We start from the raw sequence: 18,740 nt of genomic DNA, 5'->3' as shown, positions 1-18,740 counted from the left end.
TTTTGCAGGTTGAGGCCTTGTTCTAGATTAGTATGGTGGGCATTGAGTCTAATGGGGCGGGAGTAAGAATTCAAGGTTTTGTGTAGGTGGACAGCTGGAACAGTACAGGGTGCACTGGACAAATAAAGTCCATTTGAGGGTTTTGAAACTACTTGCAAACATTACAAATTCTAGTAGTACAATTGTGATTGAAGGGTTTAATAACATCCTGGAAACTTTGCAATAAATGGTTTGTCACTTTAAAGTATTAGATACATATAATTACACAAAAGATTATCAAAGTTAGCTAGAGATAATCTATTTATATAAGTTTGATCATTAAATAATTGTTGTTTGTTATTTTTTATGGTCAGGGAATTAACAAGTATTTTAGTGCAATGCCTTTTCTTAGTTCATTCTTTTGATATAATTGAAAATAGGATTATTTTTAATATTGTTTATGTCCTTGGACACAACCTCATTTAACAAACAACTAAATAATTGTTTGTTCTTCCTTTTTAGTTTTTAGTTTTTTTGGTGATATAACAGTTTTGGATTTCTATCACAAACTGAATAATCTCTATTTTGGTCGTGATATGGTGGGATCCTTGACCCAGGATCACATATATTAATATTTACATTTAAAACTAAATGGTGACAGAAGTCAGTGGATGATGAAACATTAACCAGCAGCACAGTGTCTGCGAGCATTCTACTCCTGTCATCTGTTCTGGATCTACATCATTCACTCTCCCTGTATTTATCACCACTTTCCTGTCAAAATTGTAGTAAGTTTATCTTTTTTTTAATAAGTTATCAATTGACTAAATTGTTCATCGTCATCTGTGGCTTATCTCATAAATAATCTGAAACACAGGCGTGCAAGAAACAAGCTATGATAAATGTGGAAGTCTGTTTTTGCATAGCAAATTTTGAAAATTATCTCAAATCACATAATTTAAATATAATAATTTATACATTATATGAATTCCATCATAAAGTGTCAACAAAAGGTTTCAAATTTGTATATTTTAATGTGTAGCACGTATAATCGTATGCTTTTTATGTGTTGACATTCAAATATTTTTGAAAATAGTCTAAGACTACTGACACTGAATTAAACATAAACATTGACACTTTTTTGAATTTTGCAAGCAAACAGAAAACATCATATTTTATATAAAAATTATATAGTATTATTTTATAGTATAAAATATTATATTATTAAACATTTTGTACACTGCAGTAAATACCAGGATTTCCATAAGTTACTTGTTAAAATAAAATACTCTTTTTTTTTTACTGCTTGCTTTGGCATTTTTTCTATTTACTCTTGTGATGTGCCATGTGTGTTTTTGTCTCTGAGAAAATTTTAAAGGGTTGTAAAAAAAAAGCACTTGGCATGCAAATTCAACAATGGTAACAAGGAGCAAAATGTGTAATTTGCATCCACATTTATTCATGTCGCAGAGCATGACGAAAACCTAAATAACTATAAATCTGTAATTACAAGAAATGACTAAATATATATTGCATAATGTTGCTATATCGCAATAAACATTCATGGTATACAGTTGTCCTTTAGTATATCTTTTTTAATTCTTTTACATCCTTTTTGTAAAATTTTAATGTTACATTACAATGTATGGGGTGAGATCTTTACCTTTGTACATATTTGGCTGTCCCTGGATACTTTGTGTAGAGCTGGAATCACATACTGTACAATGATGTTCTAATGACATACTGTGCAATAGCATGTTACTAATTATTGTGGAGTAAAAACATCTGAAGATATTTGATCTGATCTGTTCTGTGTCTTCCAGGCCAAAAATAAGAACATGAAGCACTGCCTTTTAGTGCTTATATTGCTCTGTTTCTGTAGGTTTGGACTGATGGTAAGAAACTTTCTGAGATATTAAATTATTCGCTAAATCTTGCTCATCCACATTGTTTGTTTCAAAAATTCCGCTCTAGTTCTTTTAAAAAGCACACAGTCTTTTTACAATATTTTTTGGCCCTCTCTTCAATCCAGGCTTCTAATGAAACAGACGATGGCAAAGGGAATTGCAATGATGCCTTAAGCCTGGAGGCTCAACGAGCAGTTGGTGGTGCAGTGGCTAAACTAGGATTGGCACTTTTAGAAAAACTACAGCCTGGGTCTGAACAACCGAATATAATCATATCACCTCTGAGTATTTCTCTTGCACTTGCTGAGCTTGCTTTAGGTGAGCATATACAAACACAAACAAATCATTGCCAACCATGCAAAGGGGGATTTTATAAATGTTGTGTTGTTTTATGCTCAGTTCAGTTCTCTTTATTGTCATTCAAACATGTTAAACATGAAGGAACGAAACTCGTTTCCCAGGTCCAGCAGCGTAAATACAGAATAAATAACAATTACAATTCTAAGATAGACCCTATATAAAACGTATAAAACATAAACCTATATAAAACATTTAAATAGTCTTAACCATAATAAACAAATCAAAAACCAAAAAAACATAATTAACCCAGACATCATTAAAGTGCCTTGTGCAGTTATGTGTGTGTGTGTGTGTTCATTTAAAATCATTAGGTGCAAGGAACAAGACAGAAGAGAAGTTGTTGGAAATCCTTCAGGCAAAAGAGCTGCAGAATTTTCATGAAAACTTAAGCTGTCTCCAAGAACAACTAACTGCCAAGGCTGTCAAGATGGCTTCTCGTCTCTACCTCATACCAGGTGAAAAACTGATGGTTTGATCAAGCTAAACCTGACGTTACTGGAAGATTATTTTGAGCTTGAGGTTCAGAACAAACCATGTGCTGATGTAATATGTAAGTTTTGTTGGGGTTACTTGTGCTTTTTGTAGATTCTGTAGTTGCTTTTGTCTTTGAGAAGGTTTCAGGGTGAACCAGGACTTTGTGGACAGAGCTATGAACCTGTACAAATCCGAACCTGCACATTTGACCTCCATTGAAGAAGTCAATCGATGGGTGGAGGGAGCCACCAAAGGTCACATAACCAACTTTATATCCAGTCTTCCACCTAATGTTGCTCTAATGTTGATTAACGCCATTCATTTTAAAGGTTGGTCTGCATTTAAGCTGTCATAACTTAGATAAAATATATAACAGAAGGATCAATAACATAATGCTCATTATTGTCCAGATTTTTTAAAAAATTATTATTATTAGAAATACATAAAAAAATAAATACAGTGACTTGAATACACAAATTCTATGATGAGCATGTTTTTAATTTCAGGGTTAAAATTAAAAGTATTTTTTGGAGAATGTAAAATATCAGGGTGATAAAACTGTCCTGAAAATGCCTCTTTAAAAGAATGAAATTCTTGAAAAGAAACCTTATAGTAGTTTCATCAAATTTGTTAATTGTTATTATTAATACTTCTCAAAACTTACGATACGTATGAAGTAATATGTCATTGTATAAAATAATACTTTTGAAATTATTTTTTGATGATTAAAATGTGCACACTCACATGTATTTAAGGTGTAAGGAAAATGTGTTCCCTTTTGAGGGAACTTAGATGCTGCGTCATTGCATTGATGCTATGGGAACGCCTTAAGTGCGCACCGGTGTCTGAAGCAAGTGTGAAATCACTCCAAACCTATTGGCTTACAGAGGTCAGGTGAGAAAGCGTAGTGAACCATCAAAACCATAAAAGGGCAAGTACGTCACGAATGAGAGTCAGACATCTGTGCCCCATGGTTCGGGTTCCATGTTTACCGAAGCAGTGCGGCAGCTTTGATCATGAGGATTGCAGGTTGAATTGGTTAAGCTGAGCTTGAGATGGTTGTGTTCCCCTTTCTCTTGCTCTGTCTCCCAACTCTGTGTCCCATTTTGGATCTGGAAGCTCTGCGAATTCTTCCGATCCAAATAATGATCTATTAATAAAATGAAAAAATAAATGTAACGTGTGCCATCATTCCTTTGCTATAACGCTCACAATGTGTGTGACAAGCAAAAAGTTCAGGAGCGATCTGTGAATGACATTTCCCATTGTGTACATATGGGCACAATGTTGAGTTTCAGATTTAGCTCCGCTCCCGTTTGACTTTCTTCCCGAGGGGGGCTCAAGAGCAGGGGTTTCACTCTTGTGACCATCTGCGAGCCATAAGGGTTACGCGCCACGCTTGGGAGGGTTGCCGTTGCAGGATTATCACGGTGGATGCCTCTTTTGCATCCAGCTCATGATCTCTTGCAGGGCCATCATCTCGTATGGCATTCAATTGCCTGGAAGATGAGGGCCATAACAATGGAATCGCTAGGGATCGATAGGCCATTTCTAAGGGACTACCATGTGTTGTTCCTGTTGGCCCCTGTTCAGGTTGGTGCAGCAGTACCTGCTCTGGACCAAGAACAGACTGCTCTCACTTGGGGCAGTCTATATTCCAGGCAGTGAGGGAGTACTCGAGTCCTGACTCGAGACTCTACTCTCTGGACTTGTGACTTGACTTGGACTCACGGACTGATGACTCATACTTGGACTCGGAATCGAGGATATATAAAATCGGACTTGAGCATTCATCAAATGAATGACGTTGGATGAAGTTTCTGACTAAATAGGTTATACAAATTTGATATAAGATGTTACACTTTTCCTGTTTCGGGCTCCAAGACCGGCCGGGATCTCTTTTTTCCCCTCACAGCCAGACATACGCTTCTCAGTCGGACACTGTTAACACTCGCTCTCCTTGCTTGACAACACACTCACTGACGTCACTCACTTAACCCTGCATTCATGCATGATTCGCGGGCTCCCTACTACATGTTCACATTTGGAAAATGATGCGCCCTGGATCGTGAAGTTCGCCTACAAGGATTTTACATCCAATACTGGAAAGAGTTTTGTTCAGGTTACGTTTAGTAACATGTAGTAACGTTTATTTGTTTACTTTATAACGTTACTTACCTTAACTTTAAGGTAATCGTTTTTGCGTTTTGAACGATGTTGTAATTTGTAGTAATGTAATATACCGTTAATGTTACCCAACAAGCATAAACTACTTGTCAACGTAGCACATTGTAGTAACATTAAGCTGGATGGATTGATATTTAAATATATCAATATATTAGGTCGTTGCTATATTTGTAATGAAGACTATCTTATATTCTGGTGGAAAGTGAGCAGTCACAAGACATCCGGTCAGAGACGTATATCTCTTTAATGGGTTGTAATTTGCAGCCACATTTAAACAGTAGTGGTTCTAAATGAAATAGAAATAACAATATTTAAATTATAACATATTCAAGATAACTTTTACGCAGGAGTTTACTGTGGCACCCCCTCCACACCCACGGAGGGATCCGTCTCCAGAGCACTGACTGTTTCCGTCTCCAGAGTACTGACTGTTGCCATGCAAACTACAGTTCCCAGAATGCATCTCTCCTGGACTGATCACACACACCTGCTCTTCACTGATTACACTCACACCTGCACTTCATTCCCACACACATAATCACGCTCTCGCTATCACTTAGTGCGAAGTATTGTTTTGCCCAGGCTAACATTCTGAGCAATTATCTACGTGTTCTGTTCTACATGTAAAGTCTGGACCCTGGGGGATTCCAGCTCATAGATTATGTTCTCTTAACTGAAGTTGTTGATATCATTCTTAATGCTAGGTCTCCCTCTACTAGGTGACTTTATGCTCATAAATGGCATATCTTTTCATCGTGGTGTGAACAGTGTCATCAACCCAGTTGACTGCCCAATTGGTTCAGTACTGGAGTTTCTTCAAGAGCATTTCTTAGCAGGACTGACCCCTGCTACCCTAAAGGTGTATGTGGCCACTATTTTGACTTGGGACATTTACATTGATGGAGCTTCGGGGAGGAAGCATGTCCTGGTTCCTGTGCGGTGCCAGCGAGATCGGATCTCTCTATTGTTTTAGAAGGGTTGTCGGATACTCCCTTTGGAGTCAGCCTCAGAGAAGCTTCTGACTCTTAAAGGGTTAGTTCACCCCAAAATGAAAATTATGTCAGTAATTACTCACCCTCATGTTGTTCCAAACCCGTAAGACTTTCGTTCATCTTCGGAACACAAATTAAGATATTTTTGATTAAATCTGAGAGCTGGATCACTCCTCCATAGGCTTCTTAAGGGATCGAAACTGGCCGGCCCAAAAGTTATGAAAGACATCGTTAAAATAGTCCACGTGATTACAGTGGCTCAATCTTAAGTTTATCAAGCGACGAGAATACTTTTTGTGCGCAAAAAACAAACAAAAATAATGACTTTATTCAACTATTCATTTCCTCCTCTGTGAGCCATGATATTTCACGTAGTGAAACTACGCAAAGCTTCTAGGTTGTACGTCACACGCATCACACACATGACCAGCGTCGGCCAATAGTGAGCCTACTTGTGACGTGCAACCTAGAAGCTTTGCGTAGTTTCACTACGTGAAATCTTATGGCCCACAGAGAAGGAAATGAATAGTTGAATAAAGCCATTATTTTTGTTGGTTTTTTGCTCACATAAAGTATTCTCGTCACTTGATAAACTTAAGGTTGAGCCACTGTACTGCCCTACTAAGGCAAAAGACCTTAACTCGCTAGAGTGTGGAACTGAGAAAAATGACTTTAAAGATTTTTAGTTGTCCCGCCAAATTAATTATAGGTAGGACACTGAAAAACTGGCAATTAGATGTTTAAGAAATGCAAATTATCTACATAACAAAATTTTGAGCTCAAACTTGACTTTTGACCACTATTTTAAAGTTACTGTACTCTGCCTTTGTATTGTCAGCAAAAAGTGAGAAGTCATGCCAAGGCAAAAGGCAGTAACTTCCACATTATCAATATTTGGTTGCTGATCACCATTAACAAAATCATTATAGTAACACCTGTATAAAATCTAGTGATCATGGCATTTATTTTGTATGATTTACAATTACCTAGCCTTCAAGTTATTGTGCTTTGGTTGCATTCTGGTGGCCCTATTAATACATTAGACATCACAAAATACCTCCATAGCGGTAAAGACTAAAGAGTATCTTCAAGTGGTACCGAGTGGCATAAGAATTGCTAAACACGCGTTATAATGTAATGTAATGATCACGATAAAACAGATCCTCGCGCACATTCGACCCGGACACTGGTTTATAGCGGTGGATCTGAAAGACGCATACTTTCACAGGCGTTTACCGAGATTCGTGTTCGAAGGTGTCACGCTCCGTTCACGAAAAGTAGCCTATGCAGTGCTTTACCCCTTAGGACTCAGTAGGGAGCGCGTTCTGGACTACTTGGACCACTAATGCATTTATAGCACAACCTTCTGTGTTCTGCGTCTCTTCAGTATGCGTTGGTTTCAGCTGTCTGCCCTATTATTGTGCGTGCACTTCGCTTGTCCCGCGGATTGATTCCGGACGCTGTGTTATGTATGCATGCTTTTAACAGATGTTCTGATGTTGTATGCACCAGCACTTCTTGCTTCATTATGTTGTATGCGCCAATATACCCTTGTTGCTTCATTATTATCACTCTGTGATATATTAGTCTCGCGTCGGCTCGACCGAGTTCAAGGCGGAGCTGAAGGCGCCGGCGAAGTTTTGGCACTCTGCCAGCTAGATGCATGATTGTTTCAACTAGGTCCGGTACCCGAACTGGGTGAGGCGGGGCTTTAGTTCTTTGTTGTATTGACCTGCTTCGGCATGTGTAACATTTTTCTGTCAACTCTGCATATATCCTTGGCGATCGATATCGCACGTTTGTCGATGGAGCGGGTTAAGAGCATAGGCTACTAAATGTTCTGACCGCATTAGTGCAGGACAAAGCTCTTAGGACATCAGAAGTTACAGGGACGGATGGTAGCTGTACAAAGTACACAGGCTCATCGTAATTTCAATTTTAATGGAGAGTAAAACAAAGGCAGAACACCGTATAATCTGATAGGTAGCATTATTTGATAGAACGCTAGCACCGTAACTTCATATTGACGCGCGGCTAAACAAAGGCAGAGTGCCGTAACTCAATATGAGCATTCCAAAACTAAGCCATAACTGAGCCGTAACTGGTGTTACGGTGTTCTGCCTTGGTTTCTCATGGGCTTTTGGAAGTTACGGCTAAGACAAAACATTATTTTCTCGAAAAAACGACGGAATTGACTCAAGATACTTATCCACATGATAAAGGAGGTCTTGAATGTGCCAAAAATATCAATAACTCATTTTCGACCAAAAACGAAGTTAAGGTCTTTTGCCTTTGCACGGCAGTGTAGTCACGTGGACTATTTTAACGATGTCTTTCATAACTTTTGGGCCGGCCAGTTTCGATCCCTTAAGAAGCCGATTGAGGAGTGATCCAGCTCTCAGATTTAATCAAAAATATCTTAAAGGAGCACTTCACCCATTTCAACATTAATCTTTATTGAAAGTGGGTCATATATGTAGTCGAAATGTAAAAGAAATTTTGAATTTGGTGCCCTCTTGACCGAGAAAAGACAGAAAATAACTTTTGGGGCGCATTTGTATGTAAGACAACAACTCCCACAATGCACCACATTGCCCAGCTCCGCAAGCCACTCCCACTAATCCAGAACAGCAGCGCAAACATCACAAATCACTCTTCCGTCTACATGGCTAACGTTAGCTGCCACCAGAGTTAGAAATTCATTTCACACAAAATTTATAGTCAGTTGGCTGTGGCGAGCAGGACGAGGGCGAGGGACGTGAGAGGACGGCGCGAGGCCGGTGGCGTGAGTGATAAGGAGGAGCGACGACAGGGCAGATCGAGAGAGGAACAGGCCTGATTTTATGTTGTGATTTGTTTCTGTTGTGTGTGGCCAACAGTGAGGGGCTGCTGGCTTATACTTTTGTTTTGTATTTGTTTATTTTACTATTAAAATGTTTAAATGTTTGCCGGTTCCCGCCTCATTCTTCCCACAACAACGAACCCCGTTACATTGGCAAACTAATTAGTGAATTACTCCTCGTTTGTATTTCTTTCTATATATATATGGTGAATTATTGCATAATACCTGGATGTTCAGTCAGAACATATGCGGTGCGAAACTAGGATGGTTCACATCACAACACAAACATCCGTGTGCTCGTCTGATTCAGAGATTTCGTCCAGGAGAAATTGCCATCGTTGAAATTCTCTGCAGCAGACGGACTTTATCTGTGTCTGTAGCGCACAGCGAGAGCACAGGCACCAGCAGTCCTCCCAGCTCGAGCCAGTCCGGGCTCCTCGTCCGCGACAGGCAGCCGCTGTCATGTGGATGGAGGAACGAACCCATGCGCAGACAGCAAATAACTCAAAAGGGGTTTAATGATGACAAAACAGAAAACAAAACCCACGATGGGGCAAAACAGGACTGGAGGTAGACTAAGACACGATGACAAACGAAGACTCTGACTTGACAGGAAACAAACTCACAATTCTCAATAAACAGGTTTCAGACAAAATACTCACAGAGAATAACTCACAATGTTTGACAATGTACCGACCCAGGACAGCAAACACAAGGGGATTAAATAGGGAGACACTAATGACAAAGACAGGTGAAGCTGACTAGACAAGGACAGGTGAAACTGACTAGACAATAATGACGAGACGAGGATAACAAGGGGGCGGGGTAACATAACGAGACAACACAAGCACATGGCACAAAACACAAGACCATGTGCTTGCACACAAAACATGGGTCTGTCATGATCCTGCCTCAAGACTAGAGAAAAGAAATGACAAGAGGGCAGAATCATGACAGAACCCCCACCTTAAGGAGCGGCTACCAGACGCTCCAAAAGAGGACATCAAACACGAGACATGACAGACTGGGAAACAGACACAAACCAACAAAACATGACAAATAAAAGCAACGGCATACAAGAATACACAATAATGGGGTTGGGATGCATCAATAAAAATAACAAACAAGGGAGGGGGGGCGGGGGAACAAGAAAGTTCATAGGTGGTAGACCAGGGAGGGTGGGAGGGCTGGGGGTCTTGGGTTTACGGGATGAGGGCTTGGGAGGAGGATTCCGGGCGGACTTGGGTGGAGGCACTCGAGGAGAAGCCATAGGGGAACCAGACTGAGACAGGGTGACACGTGGAGAAACGCTGGGGGAACTTGACTGGGACAAGGAAGGAGACAGCACAGGACAGGAGACAGGGTGAGAAGTAATCGACTCAGATGTAGTGCTCATAAAAAACTCAGAAGCGCTCTCCTGTGCAGTACTCTCAGGAGCTGGAGCAGCGAGCTCGGAAACAGCTCTCTCAGAAGATAGCTCAGGAAACGTTCTCTCAGCAGCAGGTGCTGGGACCGCCTTCACAGCGGCGGGCTCTGTGTCTGCAGCGGGCTCTGTGTCTGCAGCGGGCTCTGTGTCTGCAGCGGGCTCTGTGTCTGCAGCGGGCTCTGTGTCTGCAGCGGGCTCTGTGTCTGCAGCGGGCTCTGTGTCTGCAGCGGGCTCTGTGTCTGCAGCGGGCTCTGTGTCTGCAGCGGGCTCTGTGTCTGCAGCGGGCTCTGTGTCTGCAGCGGGCTCTGTGTCTGCAGCGGGCTCTGTGTCTGCAGCGGGCTCTGTGTCTGCAGCGGGCTCTGTGTCTGCAGCGGGCTCTGTGTCTGCAGCGGGCTCTGTGTCTGCAGCGGGCTCTGTGTCTGCAGCGGGCTCTGTGTCTGCAGCGGGCTCTGTGTCTGCAGCGGGCTCTGTGTCTGCAGCGGGCTCTGTGTCTGCAGCGGGCTCTGTGTCTGCAGCGGGCTCTGTGTCTGCAGCGGGCTCTGTGTCTGCAGCGGGCTCTGTGTCTGCAGCGGGCTCTGTGTCTGCAGCGGGCTCTGTGTCTGCAGCGGGCTCTGTGTCTGCAGCGGGCTCTGTGTCTGCAGCGGGCTCTGTGTCTGCAGCGGGCTCTGTGTCTGCAGCGGGCTCTGTGACTGCAGCGGGCTCTGTGACTGCAGCGGGCTCTGTGACTGCAGCGGGCTCTGTGACTGCAGCGGGCTCTGTGACTGCAGCGGGCGAAGAACGGGAGGCTCCCCTCTTCCTCCTCTTTCTCCTAGGTCGAGAAGCTGAGACGGGTTGGGGAAGCTCAGCGGAAACCACCGCAGCTACAGCAGGCTCTGCGGAGGAGGACTCTGACGCCGACTCCCACGACAGCCGTCTTCCTCGTTTACCATGAAGATCAAAAGGGGTGGACGGAGCTCTTGGAGTCATGGAAGAGTCCACCGGGCTTCCAAACATCGCGACCCCTATCCGGAGACCCTCAGGGATAACCGGCAGTCGAGCAGAAGGTGAAGACGATGACTCATAACGACCACCGCCCCTACTGCGGCCTCCACGGGTCCCACGAAATATGGCCAGACGGGTTCCCTCAAACGAACGTCCTAACATACTCTTGGCCCGTTCTTCTGTTAGCTAGTTATGGTCGGTACATTCTGTCATGTGGATGGAGGAACGAACCCATGCGCAGACAGCAAATAACTCAAAAGGGGTTTAATGATGACAAAACAGAAAACAAAACCCACGATGGGGCAAAACAGGACTGGAGGTAGACTAAGACACGATGACAAACGAAGACTCTGACTTGACAGGAAACAAACTCACAATTCTCAATAAACAGGTTTCAGACAAAATACTCACAGAGAATAACTCACAATGTTTGACAATGTACCGACCCAGGACAGCAAACACAAGGGGATTAAATAGGGAGACACTAATGACAAAGACAGGTGAAGCTGACTAGACAAGGACAGGTGAAACTGACTAGACAATAATGACGAGACGAGGATAACAAGGGGGCGGGGTAACATAACGAGACAACACAAGCACATGGCACAAAACACAAGACCATGTGCTTGCACACAAAACATGGGTCTGTCATGATCCTGCCTCAAGACTAGAGAAAAGAAATGACAAGAGGGCAGAATCATGACAGCCGCCTCCTGTTCCTCCATCAGCCTCAGCTGCTCTTCACTATATTGCGGCTCGTAAAGATAGCCACGAACACCGGATTCGAGTAGCAGAATTTCCAAATCCTCTTCTTCCATATCATGTTTAGTTTCTTCCGTCATTGTCGTAGCTTCCTATCTCCACAGTGCTTTTTAGCTTAGCTTCCAAACAAGATGGCTGATATTGCTTTCTGTATCTGCAAGTGAAGTCCCACCCACTGATCTGTAATAGGTCTGTAGCGTGAGTGGGTCCCACACCCTGAATAAATGATGCGCTTGTGTTTGTAGTCTCTACACTTTTCAATGAAATGTGACTTCCTGCTTATTGTGACGCAAAATGACGATTTTTACGTCACAATAAGCAGGAAGTAAAACACTTAAATCCTTATTTCTCCCATCTCAGGGAAAAATAAAGGAAAAATCCACGACCATTATAATATATGACCGGGTTTCTAACAATACAAAGCTTAATGCAAATGGGTGAAGTGTCCCTTTAATTTGTGTTCCGAAGATGAACGAAAGTCTTGCGGGGTTGGAATAACATGAGGGTGAGTAATTACTGACAGAATTTTCATTTTGGGGTGATCTAACCCTTTAAGGTGGCTCGGCTAGTAGCTTTAACTTCTCTTTAGAGGGTAGGAGATTTGCAGAACCTGTCAGTTGCCTCCTCCTGTCTTGATTCTGCCCATGGGCTGGACTACATTCCAAAATTGCTTTCATCACTATTTCATCCTATTGTTCTTCAAGCCTTCTCTCCTCCACCATTTGACTCATCAGTGCAGGAGAGATTGAATGGATTGTGTCCATTCCGTTCCCTTATTACTTATGTCCACCAGTCAGGCCAGTTGCATCATCAATGGTTTGTCTGCTTTGGGGAGTGGTTTCAGATGTGGATTCTATCGCCTCTAGGAATCAGACCCCATTCTACTCGTGTGGATGTGAATGCGACCCCAGGATCTCAAGTCTTTTAGGGCTGATTCTTTCTGTAACAACAGTTTTGTGCTTTTGTATACTTTTCACAACCTGGGGTGCAGGCATCCTCTTACTATGACGGCATTGGTATTAATGTTCCCAAATCGTAAATGTAATGATACAGCATCGAAGTTCCCTTTGAAAGGGAATGTCTAAGGTTTATGTATGTAACCCGATTCCATGAGATGGGAACGAGACACTGCATCATGTTGCCATTTTTCAAATACTCCTGCGTGGCTTATTCAGACAATTAGAATCTGGGGATTCCATGACGTAGATACACTTTTATGGTCTTGCACTATACTTTGTCACCTGACCTCCATCGGCCAATAGGATTTGAGTGATTTCAAACATGGTTCAGACCCCGGCTCATGCTGAAGCCATTCCCACAGTGCCAACGCAATGATACAGTGTCTTGTTCCCATCTCAGGAACAGGGTAACATACGTAACCCTGAGACATTATTACTTTTTACCTTGATGGTTACACCACATGACATTTTACAGTCATTAAAGTTTGACTTTTTATAAGTTTTTAAAAGCCATATGAAACAATGTCTGAGAACTTGGCAGATGTTTAAAATATTTTTATTTTATTTTAAGATACTATTATTATTCATTGACCCCATAAATTAAAAAGAAGTAAGTGGAAATGTTGGAGGAGGATTTCAGCTTCATGTTCAAAATAAGCTAAATAAGCATGTCTTTTCTCTTAGGAGAGTGGCAATCCCGTTTTGATTCCAAGTTCACTGTGAAGGATATCTTTTACATTGACAAAAAAACCTCGGTAAAAGTGGACATGATGATGGGATCCAAATATCCACTCAGCATGTTTGTAGATAGAGAAGACGGCACACAGGTAATCTAGCTGTTTTGTAATTTTGTATCGTAATTCGAATGGATAAGTATTTTGTTTTAAATTTAGCCAAAAGCCTGTAGATAGAGACTTTTGATTTGGTTTTATATTCATACTGCCTTTAGGTTGCAAGGTTTCCTTTTCAAGGAAATATGAGTCTTCTGGTGGTAATGCCAATGCCTGGAAATCTGTCAAACGCGGCTGCCAAGCTCAACATATCGGACCTGTATAAACAGTTTCAAAGTGAGAAGTCCATGCATGTGAAACTACCCAAATTCAAACTTGAGTTCAAGCAGGATCTGCAACAAGCACTCACAAGCATGGGTAAGATAAAAACGAGCTAAACCTACATGTTCTCGATTGACATTTGGTAAAATCTGCCCTTATAAGGCGATGTCCTTTGGTCCACATGAAGTCGATCAATGTTGTTGTGAAGTGAGGGTTAATAATTCAGTCAAACAGAACTGTCACCCACACTCATCTATTTCATTTAGGTCTGGGTTTGCTGTTTACTGGGCCTGATTTATCCAGAATCTCACCAGGTGCATTAGTGGTTTCGGGTGTACAACATGCCTCAAGCATGGAACTGAGCGAGGAGGGGGCTGAAGCTTCAGCTGCGACCGCTGTTACTCTAGTACGTACCGTTCCTACTTTTGCAGTCAACATGCCGTTCATCTTCGCATTGGTGGATGATGCCTCTTACACGCCTCTCTTCCTGGGTATTGTTACCAACCCTAACCCTGGAGCAACAACGGAACAAAGTGATGACCCAAAAACTGAAACTGAAAGCAGCATGAAGCCAAGCAAAGTCCCCCTGAGCGATGGGACTCTAAATGATGGTCCACATAGGGAAAATATGCTAAGTTACATGTTAAATATGTGGAAGGACACAGTTCCTCAGCAGTTCCTTGGACATCAGGAGATGGAGGATGGGAACTAATGAGAGGATGGATCTGTCCATATTACAGAACATATTTTGACAACTGTAATGTGAAATGCAGGGTGTTGCTGTTCATGGCCTGCCCTATGATTGATGGATGCCATTTTGAGTTTGAATGAAACATGTGGCTGTTCAATGGCATCTACCCTGACTAAGGTTTATGTAAGGGATAATGTATAGTCATTCGGTCACTACTGCAAAACAACCTCAGACAGGGTGAACAGGAGCCCAACATGGGTTCATTTTGAAATAATGATTGATTGACTACATTTTCTCAGGTATTGCATGGCTATTTGCCAAATAAAATAAATATATGGACATGAAAAATTGATTTGAGCTGAAATTATTTTATAGTGTGTTGACGCTGGCAAACGGCCATTATTTTGAAATATTTTTCCACTAGTGCCACAATTGACCAATCAGAATCAAGTATTCTAGGGACCTGTGTAAATGTAAACCAGGGTCATGTTCAAGTTCAAAACGGTGCGCAACGTTTTGCTACGGTTTCCGGGTTGAACGTCATGTTTCCTGGAAATGGCGTGCACCGGTGTGCAACGGGGTTTGAGATACGTTTTCTCTTTTTGGTGGGTGTGTCACAGTGTCAGAACTGCAGTCCAATCAGCAGCAACATGTATAAAGCACGCGGTATTAAAGTGAACTCGCACAATGGGTTCAAGGAAAGTAATTTTCAAATGTGTTCGATGCAGCTCGGTATACGCAACAACTGAGGATATTAGAAGACATGTTTGTCGTATGTTTTATTGTAAAAATATAGGATATCAACATAATGATGTAGTTGTTTAAATTTTTAGCTTCATTGCAAGTGTATGACATTTGGTATAGAAATAAACAATGGTAATTAAGTGCTTTTCCTAAAAATGAGAAAGAAAATACAGGGTATTAAAACAGTATGAACTACAAATAAAGTCAGTATGTGAGGCTAAATAGATGAGTTTTAGTCTGAATTAGTTAAGACGTGTGCTTCAATTTCAGTTTCCACAAATCCCTTCACTCGATTGGGATGTTCTCTTGCAGTGAGGTGATGTCTTAAAGAGGCTAGGCACTGAGTTATGAAAGCCAGATTACCTGATTTATTGTTTAGGCTAATAATATGTAATAACAGTAAACATTACGGACAAGCGCAGCATAACAAGAAATGTACAAATCAGGATGTACACTCACCGGCCACTTTATTAGGTACCCCATGCTAGTAACGGGTTGGACCCCCTTTTGCCTTCAGAACTGCCTCAATTCTTCGTGGCATAGATTCAACAAGGTGCTGGAAGCATTCCTCAGGGAGTTTGGTCCATATTGACATGATGGCATCACACAGTTGCCGCAGATTTGTCGGCTGCACATCCATGATGCGAATCTCCCGTTCCACCACATCCCAAAGATGCTCTATTGGGTTGAGATCTGGTGACTGTGGAGGCCATTTTAGTACAGTGAACTCATTGTCATGTTCAAGAAACCAATTTGAAATGATTAGAGCTTTGAGACATGGTGGAAGTAGCCATCAGAGGATGGGTACATGGTGGCCATAAAGGGATGGACATGGTCAGAAACAATGCTCAGGTAGGCCGTGGCATTTAAACGATGCCCAATTGGCACTAAGGGGCCTAAAGTGTGCCAGGAAAACATCCCCCACACCATTACACCACCACCACCAGCCTGCACAGTGGTAACAAGGCATGATGGTTCCATGTTCTCATTCTGTTTACGCCAAATTCTGACTCTAACATCTGAATGTCTCAACAGAAATCGAGACTCATCAGACCAGGCAACATTTTTCCAGTCTTCAACTGTTCAATTTTGGTGAGCTCTTGCAAATTGTAGCCTCTTTTTCCTATTTGTAGTGGAGATGAGTGGTACCCGGTGGAGTCTTCTGCTGTTGTAGCCCATCCGCCTCAAGGTTGTGCGTGTTGTGGCTTCACAAATGCTTTGCTGCATACCTCGGTTGTAACGAGTGGTTATTTCAGTCACTGTTGCCCTTCTATCAGCTCGAACCAGTCTGGCCATTCTCCTCTGACCTCTGGCATCAACAAGGCATTTCCGCCCACAGAACTGCCGCTCACTGGATGTTTTTTCTTTTTCGGACCATTCTCTGTAAACCCTAGAGATGGTTGTGCGTGAAAATCCCAGTAGATTAGCAGTTTCTGAAATACTCAGACCAGCCCTTCTGGCACCAACAATCATGCCACGTTCAAAGTCACTCAAATCAACTTTCTTCCCCATACTGATGCTCGGTTTGAACTGCAGGAGATTGTCTTGACCATGTCTACATGCCTAAATGCACTGAGTTGCCGCCATGTGATTGGCTGCTAAGAAATTAAGTGTTAACGAGCAGTTGGACAGGTGTACCTAATAAAGTGGCCGGTGAGTGTATATCGTGTACTCTTACAGTCTCTCTCTCTCTCTCTCTCTCTCTCTCTCTCTCTCTCTCTCTCTCTCTCTCTCTCTCTCTCTCTCTCTCTCTCTCTCTCTCTCTCTCTCACACACACACACGCACACATACATACATACATATACATAGGTATAGGTCACAGCGGCCAATTATGTTTGTCAGTCAGCAAAAGTAAAATCACACACTGCTCAATTGAATATCAAGGCAAATGGCTTGCATTAATTCAACCACATTTATCAATTCATATTAAGCCCAAAATAGTTTTGACTCACCAATCGGTAGATAGGTCTTTACTCCCGCATCGCGATCGGGAGTTTTGTCGAGTTGATGTCAATAGCGCGCGCTCTCCGTAGGCATAAACGCCGGCGCGTTTGTCGACCCCAGAGGATTAATTTTAGCCTAACCATAAATTGCGATTAAAATATACATGATCACTCACATCAAGACGCCACTGCGGTGGTGAGGTCCATGCAGGAGGAGCAGCGTTTGGCACTGTCGCTTTTCAGCGCGAGCTGTGTGGAGAAGCCCATCTCCGTTACCATCCTGATCGCACTGTACTAAATACAGATAAATATACGCTAACTTGAAGCTATCCTAACTGGTGCAATACTATGCTCCTATGCTTCTAACAATACTACATTATAACAACTATGCTAATTACTTAAGCTGTACGAAATAATCTTATAAAAATAAATGCTATGATAAATATAGATGCTAAAATACTCTATCCTGATCGTTTTCTCCTGACTCGCTAGTGGTTTGTTTTGATGAAACAAGATGTTTTTATACTGTCAAGGGCGTGGTAGCTCGTACCAAGGGCGTGGTGAGCTGGAAGCTGCCTACGTCACCATCAACCGTATACATCACGAACAACCGCAAACATCCAATAGGAAAATTCAACTGCAGTAGCCACCGTTCAACCTGAAGAGGGCAGCACTCAGACATTTTTGGACCATATATTGTAGAATTAAAACACTTTTTACCCAAATGTCAAAAAAGATACTCGAATCAATGAACAGCACTAATAAAGCCCCATTCTTACAGATCATTAACTAAAAAAAGTTGGTTTAGGGTTTAGTTACCCTTTAAAGCTTCTGAACTCTTGCATTGTGTAGGCAGTAACGTTAGTCACTGATACCATAAACAAACCAGGTAATTAACTATGTCAGCATATGTGAAAGGTGGTAGTGCTTTGGGTCTTTCGTCCATTCTGTAGCAGGTCGTACGGGTCCATGTTGATGTCAAGTAGTTTCTCTAAATAACGCTGCTTGGTGTTGTTATTTAGTCTCTCCCGATAGAGCCCCTTTCCTTTTGCTTCCGCCTTCTTCATTTATTCCCAAGAAACTGTGCCTTATCGCAAAAATGCAAACAAATATCAAGCTGCTCTCTCTCTCTGTCGCTATTTCTCTCGGTCTCACGGTCGAAGTAACCATGATAACGGATAGCGTATCCTATGGCGAATCCTTCCCACAATGCAACGCGGAGTGATACGCGTGACGTCACCTTCTCATTCTCAATAGTTGCAACTCTTCCGTCATCAGGGCGGTTCAAGATGGCGCTCTAGGAAGACGTAAGTTGATGTGCTCTGCAAACTCAAATAGTTTTAGTGACTTTTAGTGCAGTCAGAAAAAGAGGTTATTATTTTCCCTACACTATACACCTATTAGTTGGTATTTGTTACCTTACTAGAAAGTATGGGCAAG

General features: G+C 42.2%; 1 protein-coding gene across 2 annotated transcripts; it reads left to right on the top strand.

Moving 5' to 3' along the window:
* The first annotated feature begins 201 nt into the window (after window positions 1-201).
* Window positions 202-14,956, top strand: serpinf2a (serpin peptidase inhibitor, clade F (alpha-2 antiplasmin, pigment epithelium derived factor), member 2a). Of its 2 annotated transcripts, none has more exons than XM_056262159.1 (8): window positions 202-229; window positions 1,803-1,874; window positions 2,012-2,204; window positions 2,558-2,701; window positions 2,861-3,049; window positions 13,554-13,696; window positions 13,819-14,017; window positions 14,188-14,956. In XM_056262159.1, exons 1-8 carry the CDS (start codon window positions 227-229, stop codon window positions 14,631-14,633), a joined length of 1,389 nt encoding a protein of 462 aa, XP_056118134.1. In that variant the 5' UTR covers window positions 202-226; the 3' UTR covers window positions 14,634-14,956. The 2 variants fall into 2 exon arrangements, with proteins under 2 accessions (XP_056118134.1, XP_056118135.1); XM_056262160.1 differs by lacking the exon at window positions 202-229 and adding an exon at window positions 660-767.
* The last annotated feature ends 3,784 nt before the right edge of the window (window positions 14,957-18,740 follow it).

This window comes from Rhinichthys klamathensis, unplaced genomic scaffold (genome assembly GCF_029890125.1).
Source record: "Rhinichthys klamathensis goyatoka isolate OS25496 unplaced genomic scaffold, OSU_Roscu_1.1 h1tg000191l_1, whole genome shotgun sequence".
In the NCBI taxonomy this organism is placed as follows: Eukaryota; Metazoa; Chordata; class Actinopteri; order Cypriniformes; family Leuciscidae; genus Rhinichthys; species Rhinichthys klamathensis.
This window is presented reverse-complemented; position numbering and strand designations above follow the sequence as displayed.